At 40.3% G+C, this 16,278-nt stretch overlaps 2 protein-coding genes across 2 annotated transcripts in view; both read left to right on the top strand.

Annotated features, from left to right (window-relative positions):
* LOC114276690 (uncharacterized) overlaps positions 1-16,278 on the top strand; it is a 50,489-nt gene that overhangs the window by 20,446 nt on the left and 13,765 nt on the right. The window contains exons 7-8 of the mRNA XM_028218516.2: positions 10,868-10,952; positions 13,067-13,198. Of these exons, the coding sequence (XP_028074317.2) occupies positions 10,868-10,952; positions 13,067-13,198 (217 nt within the window). The remainder of the gene's footprint in view (positions 1-10,867; positions 10,953-13,066; positions 13,199-16,278) is intronic.
* On the top strand, positions 5,082-5,793 carry LOC145806283 (uncharacterized). The gene has a single exon (XM_082902791.1). It carries the CDS (start codon positions 5,120-5,122, stop codon positions 5,723-5,725), a length of 606 nt encoding a protein of 201 aa, XP_082758917.1. The 5' UTR covers positions 5,082-5,119; the 3' UTR covers positions 5,726-5,793.

Below are 16,278 nucleotides of genomic sequence, written 5' to 3'. Positions count from 1 at the left end.
TGGAGTATAGGGAGTGTGGGTGGCTCGCATGGTTGTGGTTTGTGGAAAGGTGTTTGTCTTGGTAGGCGGGAGTTTTGGGAGCCAGCTCGGTTCCGGGTGAGTTCTGGAGTTAGGGTGATGTTTTGGCAGGATCGATGGTGCAGTGAGGTTGCTTTGCAATTTCGATTTCCATTGATTTTTCGTCTTGCTGTGGATTCGGAGGCTGTTGTGGCAACTTGTTTGGGAGGAGGGGGGGGGGGAAGGGGTTGGGGACGGGGTAGTTTTTGATCTTGTTCTGCGTCAGCAGGTTTAACATTGATAGGTTAACTAATTACTGGACTTAATGACCTTTCTTTTTTTATGGATGCATGTAGGGGAAAGGGAGGAGGGTGTTTTGGTTGGGGGGGGGGGTTCTAAAGGTATTTTCTCGGTATCATCTTTTTATCGAGCTTTGTGTGGAGGTATGGAGGGGAAGTTTCCTTGACGACATATTTGGGTTATAGGTGTTCCATCTAAGGGGACTCTTTTTTGTGTGGACGGTGGCTTGTGGCAGGATTCTTACTATTGATAATTTGGTTCGGCGTGGGCTTGCTTTGGTTAACTGGTGTTGTATGTCTTGTGGAGATGTGGAGTTAGTGGATCATCTTTAATTCAGTGCCCGGTGGCTTGTCGGTTCTTTTGAAAAAAAGTTTCATTCCCATCACTTCTTCAACCCTTAAATACAAAAGCAATTTCCATGACAATCAAAATTCATTAAGTGTATTAAACAAAAATGATCACTTAAACCAAACCAAACCAAGTCTTAAGTCCCATTAAATGGGGTCGGTTGCATGAATCCTTCTTCTCCACTCGATTCTATCTAAGGCCATTTCGTTAGTCAAATTAAGGAGATTTATATCCTTATTTAGTACACTAGTCCACGTCAATCTAGGTCTACCCCTTCTCCTAACACTACCATTTATCGTCACTGTATCGCATCTCTTCACTATTGCCTCTGTTAGTCTTCGTTGTATATGACTAAACCATCCCAATCTATTTTCTCTCAACTTATCTTCTATTGATACTACTCCTACCCATTTTCGAATATACTCATTCCTAACTCTGTCTTTTCTAATCTTGCCACACATCCACCTTAGCATCTTCATCTCAGCAACACTTATCTTATCTACATGTTGTTTCTTAGTTGCCCAACATTCTGTCCCATACAACATCGCTGGTCTAATAGTCGTTCTATAGAACTTCCCTTTTAGTCTAATGGGTACTCGTTTATCGCACAGTACTCCAGACACACTCTTTCACTTAAGCCACTCCGCTTTAATTCTATGGACCACATTCGTTCCAATCTTCCTAGTCGTTGTGATAGTTGATCCTAAATAACGAAAATGTTCACTCTTAGGTAGTTCTTGGTTCCCAATCTTCACTTCTTCTCTACTTTCATTGTGACTGTTGCTAAAATTATACTCCATATACTTTGTCTTAGTTTTGTTTATTTTAAATTCTTTAGATTCAAGTGCTTTTCTCTAAATCTCCAACTTAGTATTAACTCTTCCTCTAGTCTGATCCACTAACACGATATCATATGCAAAAACATATACCATGGCACATCATCTTGAATATTGCGTGTTAACTCATCCATAACTAAAGCAAAAAGATAAGACCTTAAGGTTGATCCTTAGTGCAACCCTACAATAATTGAAAATTCACTCATCTCTCCAGCAGGCGATCTAATAGTGGTCATCACACCTTCATACATATTCCTAATCACATCAATGTAACATTTCGTCACCCCTTTCTCCTTTAACACCTACCAGATTATATCCTGAGGCAGTCTATTATATGCTTTTTCAAGATCGATAAAAATCATATGAATGTCTCTCTGTATTTTTCTATTACTTTCCTCAAAAGATAAATCGTTTACATTGTTGACTTAACAGGCATAAATCCAAATTGATTCTTTGACACCTCTGTTATATCTTACAATCTACGTTCTATCACTCTTTCCCTCACTTTCATTGTGTGACTCATTAACTTGATTCCTTTATAGTTGTTGCAATTCTGGACATCTCCTTTATTCTTATATATTGACACTAAAATACTTTTTCTCCACTCCTCGGGCATTTTTCTAGTCAACAAAATTTTGCTAAATAGCCTAGTCAACCAAACAAACCCCTTCTTACCCTAACATTTTCATGCTCCAATAGGGTATATCATCGGATCCTAAAGCCTTATTCGATTTCATCTTCTTAAGTGTGAACTCCACTTCAAAGTCCCTAATCCTACGATAGAACCTATAGTCCTGGTTTTCCTTATTACTGCCTACTTCTTTCCCTTTTGATCTACCTCCATGTTCCTCATTTAACAACTTCTCAAAATAGTTCTTCAACCTCTCCTTAATCTCTTCATCCTTCACCAACACCTTAGAGTCCTTACCCTTGATGCACTTAATCTGATTAAAATCTCTTGTTACAAGTTTGTATATCATCTTCTTTCTCTCCTTACTATCTAGTCTAGTGTATGGGTCATCATAGGCTTTCAACTTAGGCTTCCTCACTACTTTTTTTACCTCTTTATTGGCCTCTCTATAGCGTTTAAGATGTTCCCCAGTTCTATCATTCTGCTACTTTTTAAAGTTCTCTTTTTCCGTCTTTATTACTACTTGGACCTCCTCCCTCCACTACCAAGTTTCTCTAAAGTTGGGTCCCTTTGCTTTCGACTCTCCAAGAACTTCTCTTGATATTCTCCTCATACAATTGGCCATTGAGTTCCACATAGTGTTAGCATCATCTTCTAAGTCCCAAGTATCTTCTTTATCTATTCTAGTCTTAAATGTATCTAGTTTATCCCCGTTTATGTCCCACCATCTAGTCCTGTGATGCCCACTATCTTTCTAAGCTTGGTATTGGCCTTTAAAGCATAAGTTTAGTACCAAAATCCTTTGTTGAGACGTCAGGCTCTCTCTCGGAATCACTTTACAGTCGCTACATTTTAGGCAGTCCTCTTTTCTTACTAGAAAGTAATTTATTTGTCTTCTAATTGATCCACTCTTGAAGGTCATCAAATGCTCCTCTCTCTTCTTATACATAGTATTGGCCACCACTAGTAGTCAGACGCCGACGCAATAAAATATTCTCTCCAACCTCATTTCTATCACTAAAACCATACCTACCATGCACCCTCTCATAACCTAGTTTATTTACTCCTACGTGGCTATTGAAATCACCACCTATAACTAACTAGGTTATCTCCTACGGGTATCTCTTGTAATACCTCATCCATTTGGTCCCAAAAAACTTTCTTAGTCTGATCATCTAATCCTACTTGGAGGGCCTATGCACTAATAACGTTCACGGTACTCTCTCCAATAACTAGTTTAACTAATACAATCTTATCACCTTTCCTAATGACCTCAGCTACATTTTCTACAAGATCCTTGGAAACTATTATTCCTACTCCATTCCTGTGTCTATCCTTGCCACTATAATATAGCTTAAAACTGGTATCTTCTATTTCCTAAGTTTTCTCACCCGTCCACTTAGTTTCTTATACGCAAGCTGTACTAACGATCCTCCCAATCATGACATCTACCGATTCCATAGTCTTATCAGTTAAAGTTCTTATATTCCATGTGGCTACCGTAAACTTATAATCTTGGGCTAACTTCTTTATCCGTGCTCATCCAGAAAAACGCGAAAACCTTTGCCCATTTTTCATCGCACTCAGGCGTCGATGCGGCGCCTCTTACTCACTTTTCGAAACACCCGGAGGCAGGCGCAACGCGTTAACGACTTAGCATTTAATCGATTCGAGGTATTAGGTTTCATGTCGTAAAGGATCTAAGCGGCTTTTTTTTACATGTTGGATGTCGGCTACCTAATACAAAACCCTCCTCCTTTACCCGGGTTTGGGACCGACGGAGTTGTTAAACAACCCCGGCAGAGTTAAACAAAAATGATCACTTCATTAAACAAAAAAGCCATTCCTATAACTTGATTACAACAAGTCTTCAAATTCTTGGAGTGTTGCATGGCACAGGTGGCCTAATGGCCCCTGGCCTTGGAGTGCTGAATGGTGGAGGAGAACTAATATGCATTTCCCTTGTCATGTTGAATGGTGCTGAAGATGATGGCGGTCTGATAGGTGTTGACCTAATGGCTGATGTTGCTGGCCTGAAGATGGTCCTTGTTCTTTCCTCAGCACCTCTATTACTCTCCTGCACGTGGAGTGTTTGCTGTTGCTTGTTCCAAACAGCTGTGAACAATTGGACAACTTAGACTGAAATCCAAAAGTTTAGGGAGCAAGTAGATAAAATTAAAAGTTTAGGGTTGAAGTAGACAAAGTCATGATACTTTAGGGGGTAAAAGTGAAATTAACCCTTTGTTTTATTACCAAAAGAAGAGATATGCAACAAAGCTCAAAACACCCCTTAAAATGCGGCAAACTAAGAATTGTAGTCTAACAAAACAGTCTCTAACATCCCAAGAGACTAGGCTTCAAACAAGGATCAAACTCTCACAATTGAGGATATAATATTATGAATTTTTGTACCTTTTCCAAAAATAAAAAATTATGGATTTGGTTCCCATAAACTGTTTTCTACAACGGTCCGACATGACCCCATAAACTGTCTTCTACAACGGTCCGACATGACCCCATAAACTGTCTTCTACATCGGTCTGACACCACCATACAGTGTCCTCTACAACGTTATGACACCCCATACAGTGTCTTCACCAACGGTCTGACACGACCATACAGTGTCTCCTATCCTTTTTTATTTTTATGTATTTTCTTGTTTTGTTACTCTCTCCAAACTCAAGTTGGTTCGTTTCTATCCTCCTTGAGTTTGCGGGGGCTGTTAGAATTTACCATCACCTACCACCACTACCACCTCACCTACTCCACTAAACCTAACCCACTACACCACTACCACCTCACCTACTCCACTAAACCTAACCCACTACACCACTATCACCATCCACTACACACCATCCACTACACCTACATCTATATAAGGAACCATTTGTAATAGACAATATAACATTAAATCAATCAATAATACATCAGTTTTCTTACATGGTATCAGAGCTATAAGATTTAGGCCTATATTCCTTTCTTTCCGGCGGGCAGCCGGCCGGCAACCATGCCTTCGCTGCCCGCTGGAATTTTTCAACACCTCCAAAGGAATCAGAGACCCAATAAGGCCATGGATGCACACAGCAGCGGCGGCGATGATTTCTCAGTGGGATGCATTCTTTCCATCAAAACCACTCTCGGCGACGAGTTCGAAGCCCAAGTCATCACCTTCGATCCACCTTCCAACATTCTCGTCCTTCAAGAGGGTAAATCTGGATCTGGACAGCTTCGAAACATAAGGCTATTGAAAGCTAACTACATAGAAAGCTTCAAGTACTTGGGTCAAGCCGAGGACCCTCTTGATCCAAAAAAATTTAATCTTGATCTCAATTCCCTCCAATCTCGTGAAGACTCCGCCATTAGACAGGCAGAGAGAGAAGTAGAGAGGATTGGGGTGGGTGTTACTGCTGAAGCACAAAGCATTTTTGATGCACTGTCTAAGACACTTCCAGTGCGCTGGAACAAGACTGCCATAATTGTGCTGAATGACGTACGTGTTTGCAGTCCATATCTCCCCGAATCTGTTACTGGAGGAACTCCCGCTGCCAATGACCGTGTGAGGAAAATGGTTGACTTTGAAAGGAAGAGACTAGCGGGTGGTAGTAGTCAGTGATGGTTTTCAGGTTGGCATAGTGAGATTGCTGGGGGAAAATAAAGCACTCTGAGGTATCATCTGACGCAGAGATTGAAGAACACCAAACCCAGGAGGTGAAAGAGGCAACCAGAAGGCTCTTGCCATTCCTGGCTTGTGGAGGACTGTGCAAGGGTAGGTATAGTGCGCACTCGAGGCCAAAAGTGTGCAACAGGGCATGTGGCACGTGCTGCGTGAGGTGCAAGTGTGTGCCACCTGGAACATCAGGGAACAGAGAAATGTGTGGGAGTTGCTACACCGACATGACAACTCGTGGAAACAAGACCAAGTGCCCTTAAAAATCAACTACTCAATCTCCCTTTAAACCCTCTCTTTTCTTTTCTTTTTCTTTTAATATTTACCTCCACTACCTTTTGTCTTTCAAATAAAGCCACCACCTTACACCACACCACTTTTTTTTTTTTTTTTTTATTCGTTTTATTCTTATTATCATCCTCCTCATCATGTAACCCATTGCAGGTTTTCACAAAACCGTGGGCCACGAAACCTTTTTTCATTCTTATTTCTTTGCCAAAGATTAAAAAAAAAAAAAAAAAAAAAAAAAAAAAAAAAAAAAAAAACAGCAGAAGAAGAAGATGAACTGCACACCAAACTCATTTTTTTCATGTCGGGGCTCACCCCGATCACCATTTTACACCAAAAAAAAAAAAAAAAAAAAAAAAAAAACAACAATCCACACACAACAACCTCATCCACAGGCGGGATTTTTTTCTTCTCTACTCTGCCGCCGGTCTCTTCTTCTTGCCTCCGTCCTGCGCGGCCCTTGACGGTGTTGCCTCCGTGCTTCCTAGACCACCAAGCAAGTTGCCTCCTCCCTGCTCCTCCACTACAGCATATGGTGGCCCTCCAAATCGGAACATCACGGTGGCCTTCCGTTTCAGCTCCTTGTTTTCCGCCTTTAGCACACTCATCTCTGCTCGCGCATCCTTATACATGCGTTGGAGCAGAGCCAGTTGGGCGTTTAACTGCTGCACCTCATTTGTCCTACTCTGCAGCCGGTTCGACAAATTTGTAACCGCAGTCATGGTTTCCACACATGACTTCAATGTATACTGATTGGCCTCCACATCCGACTGCACTGCCATTCTTTGCTCCACTGACCGCATCGGAAAGTTCAACGGAGCAAACTCCGGGGCGCTTGGTTGAGGTTCCAGTGCCACCGCACCAGTTCTCTCTCTTGTTGACTCATTGAGGTCGGGAAAGAGAGTGAGTAGACCACGGGATGAAGAGGCCATATTCTGGGTAGCTGAACGGGAAGACGAGGCCATGTTATGGGTTGCTGAGTGTTTCAAGAGAAGGGTTGGTTACAGAATGGCAACAGAGTGTTCCAGAATCTCTTTCTCAGAAACGGAAGAGTTTTTTCAAAGGATTTTCGGCGGTTTCAGACTGGTTTGCACAGCCTCCGCCTTAACCTTGGTTAAATAGCCGAGGCCGACACGCCACTCTGTCGCTCACGTGCCTCGCCGCGTCTCCGGCTCACCTTTTGATGGCTCGACGCTTTCTGTCGGGCACGTCTTTTGATAAAGTGGGCGCGCCTTTTGATGGCACGCCTTTTGAAAGATTGGGCACACCTTTTGAGGGTGCGACTTTTTAATGGTCCGACAAGACTCTGTAAACTGTCCCGACATTGATTCCGGTTAGCTCCTTTATGGGTCCGACAAGACTCTGTAAACTGTCCCGACATTGATTCCGGTTAGCTCCTTTATGGGTCCGACAAGACTCTGTAAACTGTCCCGACATAGATTCCGGTTAGTTTCTACAAGGGTCCGACAAGACTCTGTAAACTGTCCCGACATTGATTCCGGTTAGTTTCTACAACGGTCCGACATGACCCCATAAACTGTCTTCTACAACGGTCCGACATGACCCCATAAACTGTTTTCTACAACGGTCCGACATGACCCCATAAACTGTCTTCTACAACGGTCCGACATGACCCCATAAACTGTCTTCTACATCGGTCTGACACCACCATACAGTGTCCTCTACAACGTTATGACACCCCATACAGTGTCTTCACCAACGGTCTGACACGACCATACAGTGTCTCCTATCCTTTTTTATTTTTATGTATTTTCTTGTTTTGTTACTCTCTCCAAACTCAAGTTGGTTCGTTTCTATCCTCCTTGAGTTTGCGGGGGCTGTTAGAATTTACCATCACCTACCACCACTACCACCTCACCTACTCCACTAAACCTAACCCACTACACCACTACCACCTCACCTACTCCACTAAACCTAACCCACTACACCACTATCACCATCCACTACACACCATCCACTACACCTACATCTATATAAGGAACCATTTGTAATAGACAATATAACATTAAATCAATCAATAATACATCAGTTTTCTTACAGTTTTCGTCACGTGTAGACTCTACACAAGAAGAAGCTTAAAAAGGTTAAAACGGGAGAATGTGGATAATTAATCTTGGTATAAGCATTAATCATGGAGCCTTGTAGCAAGAAAAACCTAAACGACAATTTTTAGAGAAACATAACCCCAATTGTTGTGAGTGGAGTAAAGAGAGCCAAAAGATATCTTTATATTATCCTCCTATCAAGTGATCCTTGTGGAGTTTTAGTTGCTATGAAGTGTGGACACTTCTTTTTAGTTGTCAGAGTTGTGTTGTGTTGTGTCTGACACTTTGTGGACATGAACAAGCTTCGGACACGCTGGGGTTCACATCGGACATGCCACATTGTGTGTCCCATTTTCTAATTATATTTTCTCCAGCCGAACACATTGGGGACATGTCACGAACATGTGTCTTGTTTCTGGACACGCCCCAAGACACAGTTATCTTGCTAGGAGTTGTAAGAAGAGTCCTTATAAATTCATAATCACTATGTAAACATGTTATCTGTGTTTTTTTTTTTTTTTTATAGATTGGAGATGTTATCTGTGTCAATCATCACAATGTAGTATTCTCTCCCATATTCTTTGAACAATACAAATAACTAATAAGTAAAAATCTGTCCCTTAATTTCTGAACTAGTGGTTTGATTGTTGAAGTTGTTGCATTGTCATTTTGAACTAGTGTTTGATTATTGAAATTGCTAATTTTTTTTAAATACTTCTAATGGTTCTAGGAGAACTGGTCGTCTTCTACTTGTGCTAGTAGCATATCCTATTGATGAAGGCAAATAACTAAGATGTAATGGTTTATATTAATAAAATAATATTTTATATTGAATAAGGTTTTTATAGATTGAGTTGTTTTACATGTTGAATTAGTGTTATTTTTAATTATTTTTTAGATGTTTGTGGATGTAATATTTATATACACATCAAATAAAAATATATAATTTAATTTTCTTTTGCAGTATCTACACCGTGTCTATATCCTGATTTTTTTGGAAATCGCCCTGTCCCATGTTGGTGTTCGTGTCTGTATCCGTGTATGTGCTTCTTATCTTAGTGGTGCATTGAGGCTATGATGTGGCTTTTTCTTCTAAATCAGCCATAGATATGTGTTAAGCAATAGCCTATGAATTAGTTGAGGGTGGGTGATCCTTGATGTGTATTGTACATGTAGGGCTGAAGTAAAAATAAAAACTAAAAAATAGATAAAAACTGGTGAATTATATATCTTTCTTTATCATACAATTCATGGAAAGATGTGGTGCGGGTCTTCTCTGCTACGCTTTCTTGTTATGCCTCAGATGATCTCACTAGGAGTGATGAACATGTTGGAAACAGTGATTTATGGTGTTGGGCAGAAATGAATATTGTTGAGACAACAGCTTCATGATTTTTGGTTGATATGTTAGGAAAGGGACCTTTATATGGATTTACAAAAGACAAGGAGATCCGATGCTTAAAGATATTTTCATAAGATCTCTTAATTCTTGGAGTTCTCATATTTTCTCTATTCCGGCCTTCTATTGACTATTGCAAATAGCCTTGTCTTGTGATTTCAAGGTCATTGTGTGTACCCTGCATATACTTGGTGTCATCCAAACCTCGGTCATGGGACGTTCAAGCCACGCATCACCGCACTCAGGATCACTAGGAACTTGTGGATTGGTGGCTAGAGTTGAGGGATCATCAAAGTTGCTCGGTTCACCCTCTTGGGGTGACCCTACTTTGATCAATCTTGAACATGATAGATGCCTTTTGACCAAGTCAAGGATAAGTTGGCCTCCATGCCCCAACTCTTCTATAAAAGGAGAATCCTCTCCATCTCAGGGGCTCTACTCTCTCTCTCTCTCTCTCTCTCTCTCTCTCTCTCTCTAAGTTTATGGCTGCCTCAGCTCTCTCCCTCTCCATCTCTGGTGGTCTTGCGACATCTTACTGCCTACAATCTTCCCAAAAGACCATTTCCGGCCACCTCACCTTCCTTCATACAAACATCTTCAATTGATAGCATGTCTAACTTTTTCCTGATGGATTCTTTTCTTATTTTTATTTTTTCTTGTTACTCTACTGATTAATCTCAATATTTTTATTCCAACTACACCCCTTTTCTAAACATATATTTTTTTTTGTTTGCTTTTTGTTTTTTTGTTTTTTCTGAACCACTCAACATTTGGGCTCTCAAATTGTTGATTGACAAAACTAGACGTACGAGATGGACTCTCCAGTTGTTGATTGTGTAGTAGATTGCTTGCAAATAGATGGATACATATCTGTGGTTCTTTGGGTCTCTGTTGACAACTTGACATGCTGTCTATACCCTATGAATGAAATATTCTCTCTATCTGTATGACAAGTGATCATATTTGCTATTACAGTTAGAGAGCAAGTCAATTTTTTATTCACTGTTTCTGTGCTATGGAATCAAACAATCTTGAATGATGGGTTGAATTTGAACTTCACCTAAAAATACAGATACATTAGTTTTGTATTCACCACAACCATGTTGTCTGTCACCTTTGTGTAGTTATTAACAGTTACATGAGGATTTCTATGTTATTTATGGCTGCTTTAACTGTATACCTTTACAATCTAGTTCTGTTCTATTATTGGATACTTGCATTACAGTGTGACAAGGTGACTTACCTTTTGGCAACGCATCAATATGGTGGAAGACTTGAGAAATTTTCTATTTTTCATACAATTATTATGTACTCTTACTAGTAACCTGCTTGCAGGTGGTCACTTGGTGCTATAATGTATGAGATGCTTGTTGGTTATCCCCCATTCTACTCCGATGATCCTATAACAACATGTAGAAAGGTGAACAAACTATGTACTTTGTTTTTTTCATGATGAGCTGAACTTGTTCCGCCATTAAAGTGAGATGAGAATTACATGTAAACTGGTATCCTTTGGAAGTCTTAATATTTGGTTTTTTGGTTTTTCAAAGGAAAAATCTATCCAGAATGTAATAAATGTGTGTTCACCATTAAGTTGACGATCTTCCTTTATGGTCATCTTGATTTGGTAATGATGCCCAAAGCACCTTATCAGGAATCTTAAGAGATTTATAGATTGGCATTTCTCGGATGTTAGAAATTTCTAGCTGAAGCTATTTGTTTCAAGTTTAGCAGCACTTGTGTCTCTTTGTATGAATAGTTAAGATGATGCAAAATAACAAAAGACACAGAGACATCTTTTTGTATTTTAGTTGTTCTCTTTATGTTTGCTCGTGCTACTGGCAGAAGAGCCTAGCTTGGTCAATACTAACAATCAGCATACAAAATTGTGCACCAATAACTTGAACAAAATTACCTTTTCTAGCCAGATTAAGCTGGCTTAGCAGTGGCTGTAATTCAAGAATTCTGACCTATGTTAGATATTTTCTGTGTCATTTAATGTTGTTATGCTTTATCCTTTTAACTGGAAGGCTTTTCTAGTAGTTCTGTAAGAAGATAATCTCTTTGCAATCATGGATTGAGAGAAAGTGAAGAACCAAAATAATGGAGAGAAGTTTGTTGTAGTCGCACTCTCTTTCTCTATGAGACACTCACACACAGGAACACACCATGTAGAGAATAAAAGAAAAGCTGAATAGGAAACAAATACAAATTGTCTTAATATTTAGCAGATTCTTCATTAGACATCTAGCATGTCCATTGAAACGTTATATGCCTCTAATACAACTGGCAAATCAGAACCAGACTTGTTGTCGACCTTAAATTAAAATCAGCCATTCAGTAACAGAGTATGTGGGAATATTATGATAAACAGGTTGGATTTGTAAGGATTCCAACTCAACCAACAAAGTATGAGCTTGCCTATTATTTAAATGTTTCAAACAGCCTTTATGTTGTATAATCTATCTGGCATGAAACTTTTTAAGCTATTATTCAATAGTTGAGTTGTCCCAACCACCCACCCAATACCCAATCTGTTATACTATTTACCTCAATCTGGTTTCTTTCTTAGCCTTCCATGTTATTGTATACTGTTATTTTCTTTTCGTAACTAATTTTTTTGTAGACAAAGAAAGGTTGAGGAAAAGCTAAGTATTATGGATGATTTTGGAATGGTGAATTCTCTTTGGGTACTTATCAAAGAACGTAAAACCAATATAAAATTTTCTTGAGGTTTCAAACAAAAATAATAAGCAAACAAATTGTCAAGGATAACAACAATGAAACTTAGCAGTTCCAAGGGGATAACTAATAAGCTAATGTTCCTTCTTCCTCAATTGAACAATTCGTTGCCTAGGACCACTCATCTAGTAGACCCATTGGTAACCTATATGTCATGGGCCTAAACCCTTTGTAGCCTAGCAGAGTGAAAGATAAAGAAAGGGAAGAATTTATTACTTAGGTAGGTGAGGATCGTGTATTTTCTGAGTTTCTTTTTTTATTTTGCAGACTGGTTTATTAAAGCACTGGTTTCACTATGATTCAGAACATCATTCTCCAATTGTTTGAGCAGTTTGTCGTCAGATTGGATTGAACATTTTATCTGTAAGCATGCATGTGTGGTGCCTCATTTTCTATCACTCTCTCACAATATTTTCATTGGAACTCCTGTTGAAACAGAAAAATTAAAGTGCCATAAGCAAGATATAATTAGCACTAACAAGGTAGCATATAACTGCTTCTTGGTCTCTCATATTAGTCATGTTTCTTTTATTAGATTTACATTAGAGCACTGTTTCTTATATATTTTTAGGTTTTCATTTCCGTTATCCATCTATTTCCATTGAACACTTTTACTAGTAGTTGTATGTTTCTTGTATATTTTTTGTTTTCATTTCTGTTATCTATCTATTTCCGTAGGACAATCCTACTAGTTGCTGTTTGCTTCTACCTTGTAACAGAATGTAATGCTTTAAAATTTTTAAACAGATGTATGTATTACATGTTCCTTCATGTGTTGATTAATACTTTCAGATTGTACATTGGAGAAATCACTTAAAGTTTCCTGAGGAAGCAAGGTTGACTCCTGAAGCAAAGGATCTGATCTGTAGGTTGCTTTGTGATGTTGAACAAAGGCTAGGTACTCGAGAGGCACACCAAATAAAAGTATGTTTTCTTTGTCAACTACAGTGCGCTCTTCTTCTCTTTTAATTTTGGGAAAATTACACCGGTGGTCCCTATATTTTACCTCTTGTGTCATTTTGGTCCCTACACTTTCAATTGGATCTGTAAAATAAATTGATGTATATTATTGATTTATAGTTCTGTTATTTACAAATGTTGAGGTGCTGTTTATATAGGAGATGTTGAGTGTGGTAGTGGAGTGTAGTAGGTGAAGTGTGTATATTATTGATTTATAGTTCTGTTATTTACAAATGTTGAGGTGCTGTTTATATAGGAGATGTTGAGTGTGGTAGTGGAGTGTAGTAGGTGAAGTGGAGGTGGTAGTGGAGTGTAGTAGGTAAGGTAAATTCTAACAGCCCCCCGCAAACTCAAGGAGGATAGGAACTAACCAACTTGAGTTTGGAGAGAGTTACAAAACAAGAAAAGACATAAAAATAAAAAAAGATAGGAGACACTGTATGGTCGTGTCAGACCGTTGGTGAAGACTCTGAAAGGTGGTGCCATAACGTGGTAGAGGACACTGGATGGGTGTGCCATAACGGTGTAGAGGACACTGGATGGTGGTGTCATAACGGTGTAGAGGACACTGTATGCTAACCGGAATCAATGTCGGGACAGTTTATAGGGTCATGTCGGACCGTTGAAAAGGTTGCACCCTCAAAAGGTGTGCCCAATTTTGGCAAAAGGCGTGCCATCAAAAGGCGTGCCCACTTTATCAAAAGATGTGCCATGAAAAGGCGTGCCAGTTTGTCGGACGTCAAGAGGCGCGCGATGCGCGTGGTTGCCTCGGCTATTTAACCAAGTAGGAGCCTGAGGCCGAGGCAAAGGCAAAAAAACCTGCGAAAACCTCTGAAAAATTCTGCCGTGTCTGAGAGAGATTTCTGAGAGAGATTCGGTAACACTCTGTTGTCTGAGAGAATGGCTTCATCGTCTTCCCGCGGGCTGCTCACCCTCTTTCCCGACCTCAACGAGTCAACGAGAGAGAGAACTGGTGCGGTGGCACTGGAAACTCAACCAAGCGCCCCGGAGTTTACTCCGTTGAACTTTCCGATGCGGTCTGTGGAGCAAAGAATGGCAGTGCTGTCAGATGTGGAGGCCAATCAGTATACTCTGAAGGCATGTGTGGAAAGCATGACGGCGGTCACAAATTTGTCGAACCGGCTGCAGAGTAGGACAAATGAGGTGCAGCATGTAAACTCCCAGCTGGCTCTGCTCCAACGCATGTATAAGGATGCGCGAGCAGAGATAAGCGTGCTAAGGGCAGAAAACAAGGAGCTGAAGCGGAAGGCCACCGTGATGTTCCGATTTGGAGGGCCGCCATATGCGGCAGTGGAGGAGCAGGGAGTAAATGTGCTCGGTGGCGTGGGAAGCACGGAGGCAAGACCGTCAAGGGCCGCCCAGGACGGAGGCAAGAAGAAGAGACCTGCAGCAGAGTAGAGAAGAAAAATCCCACTGTGGGTGTTGGTTGTTTTTTTTTTTTTTTTTTTTTTTTTGGTGTAAAATGGTGACCGGGGGGAGCACCGACATGAATAAAATGAGTTTGGTGTGCAGTTCTGCCTCTTTGTGTTTTTTTTTTTTTTTTTTTTTTTTTTTTTTTGAATGAAAAAAATAAATAAAGAAAATAAATAAATAAATAAAATAAAATAAAATAAAGAAAGTGGAGCAACGTGGGGGAGTTGGAGGCAAGATATGATAATAAACATATATATTTTAAAAGAAAAGAAAGTTGAGTGGGAGAGATGATGATGTTTGTTGTTGTTATAAAAGAAAAGGAAAAAGGAAGATAAAAGAAAAGAATAAAATTGTGAAAAGTGGGATTGTGTGTTGAGTGTGTGCCCATGTGCATCGGTCTGCCGAGAGGGAGAGATAAAGAGCCCCTGTGATGTTTTTTTTTTTTTTTTTTTTTATTATTATTATTATTTTTAAATGTTTTAATGGGCACGTGATGGTGACGGCAACCCAAAAAAGAAGAAAAACAAATTTTGAATCAAAACCCAAATCAAAGTCAGGAAGAAACAGTGAGAAGAGGGACTTTGTGCCAAGCTAGAGAGAGAGTGTGTGTGTGTATGAATCTGGTGGTGTGAAGTGTAAGGCTAGATGATGGAAGGCTCGGGACTTTGTGCTCCAGCAACCTCTCTTTACCTTCCCCTCTCTCTCTGTCCATGGATGAAGAAGAGCCGTTTTACAAGGCCGAATCGGCCCGTGAGAGCAGCGAGACAGCTTGCATGGGTGTCTCTCCAGGGTCGGCTGGTCGGCGCCGAAGAAGCCAGCTCGGCGAGAACCAGGCCTTCTCTTCTGTGAAGCAACCCGGCGAGAACCGAGATCTGGCAGACTTTTGGTCCAGATCGGAGGACGACGGCGTTGGTGCTGTTGGCGGAGTCAATGTAGTCGGGTTCGGAGGACCAGCCGAAGAGTGGGGTCCACCAGTCGGAAGACGTGCTTGTCCGGCTGTGTGTGCCCGGTTTCCGGTGACCTCCGGTGGAGCATGCGCGGACTCCTATCGGCCGGAAAGCTACGAGAGTGGTAGCCATTTCTTTGTGTGTATGTATAGGGATATAGATATAGATATAGAGAGAGAGATGGGTGGAAGGTATGTCCAGAAAATTCCAGCGGGCAGCAAAGGCAAAGTTGTCGGCCGGCTGCCCGCCGGTGACAAAGAAATAGGCTTAAATCTTATAGCTCTGATACCATGTAAAATAAATTGATGTATATTATTGATTTATAGTTCTGTTATTTACAAATGTTGAGGTGCTGTTTATATAGGAGATGTTGAGTGTGGTAGTGGAGTGTAGTAGGTGAAGTGGAGGTGGTAGTGGAGTGTAGTAGGTAAGGTAAATTCTAACAGGATCAATTTTGATCTTTAATTTTAGATTTTGTTTCAATTTGATCCAATTAATAATATTTGTAAAATTGATGTATTTATTGATTGATTTCTTGATGTTATATTCTGTCTATTACAAATGGTTCCTTATATAGATGTAGGTGTAGTGGATGGTGTGTAGTGGATGGTGATAGTGGTGTAGTGGGTTAGGTTTAGTGGAGTAGGTGAGGTGGTAGTGGTG

The sequence above is a fragment of the Camellia sinensis genome, chromosome 13 (genome assembly GCF_055761805.1).
Source record: "Camellia sinensis isolate YWXY chromosome 13, ASM5576180v1, whole genome shotgun sequence".
NCBI lineage: Eukaryota > Viridiplantae > Streptophyta > Magnoliopsida > Ericales > Theaceae > Camellia > Camellia sinensis.
This window is presented reverse-complemented; position numbering and strand designations above follow the sequence as displayed.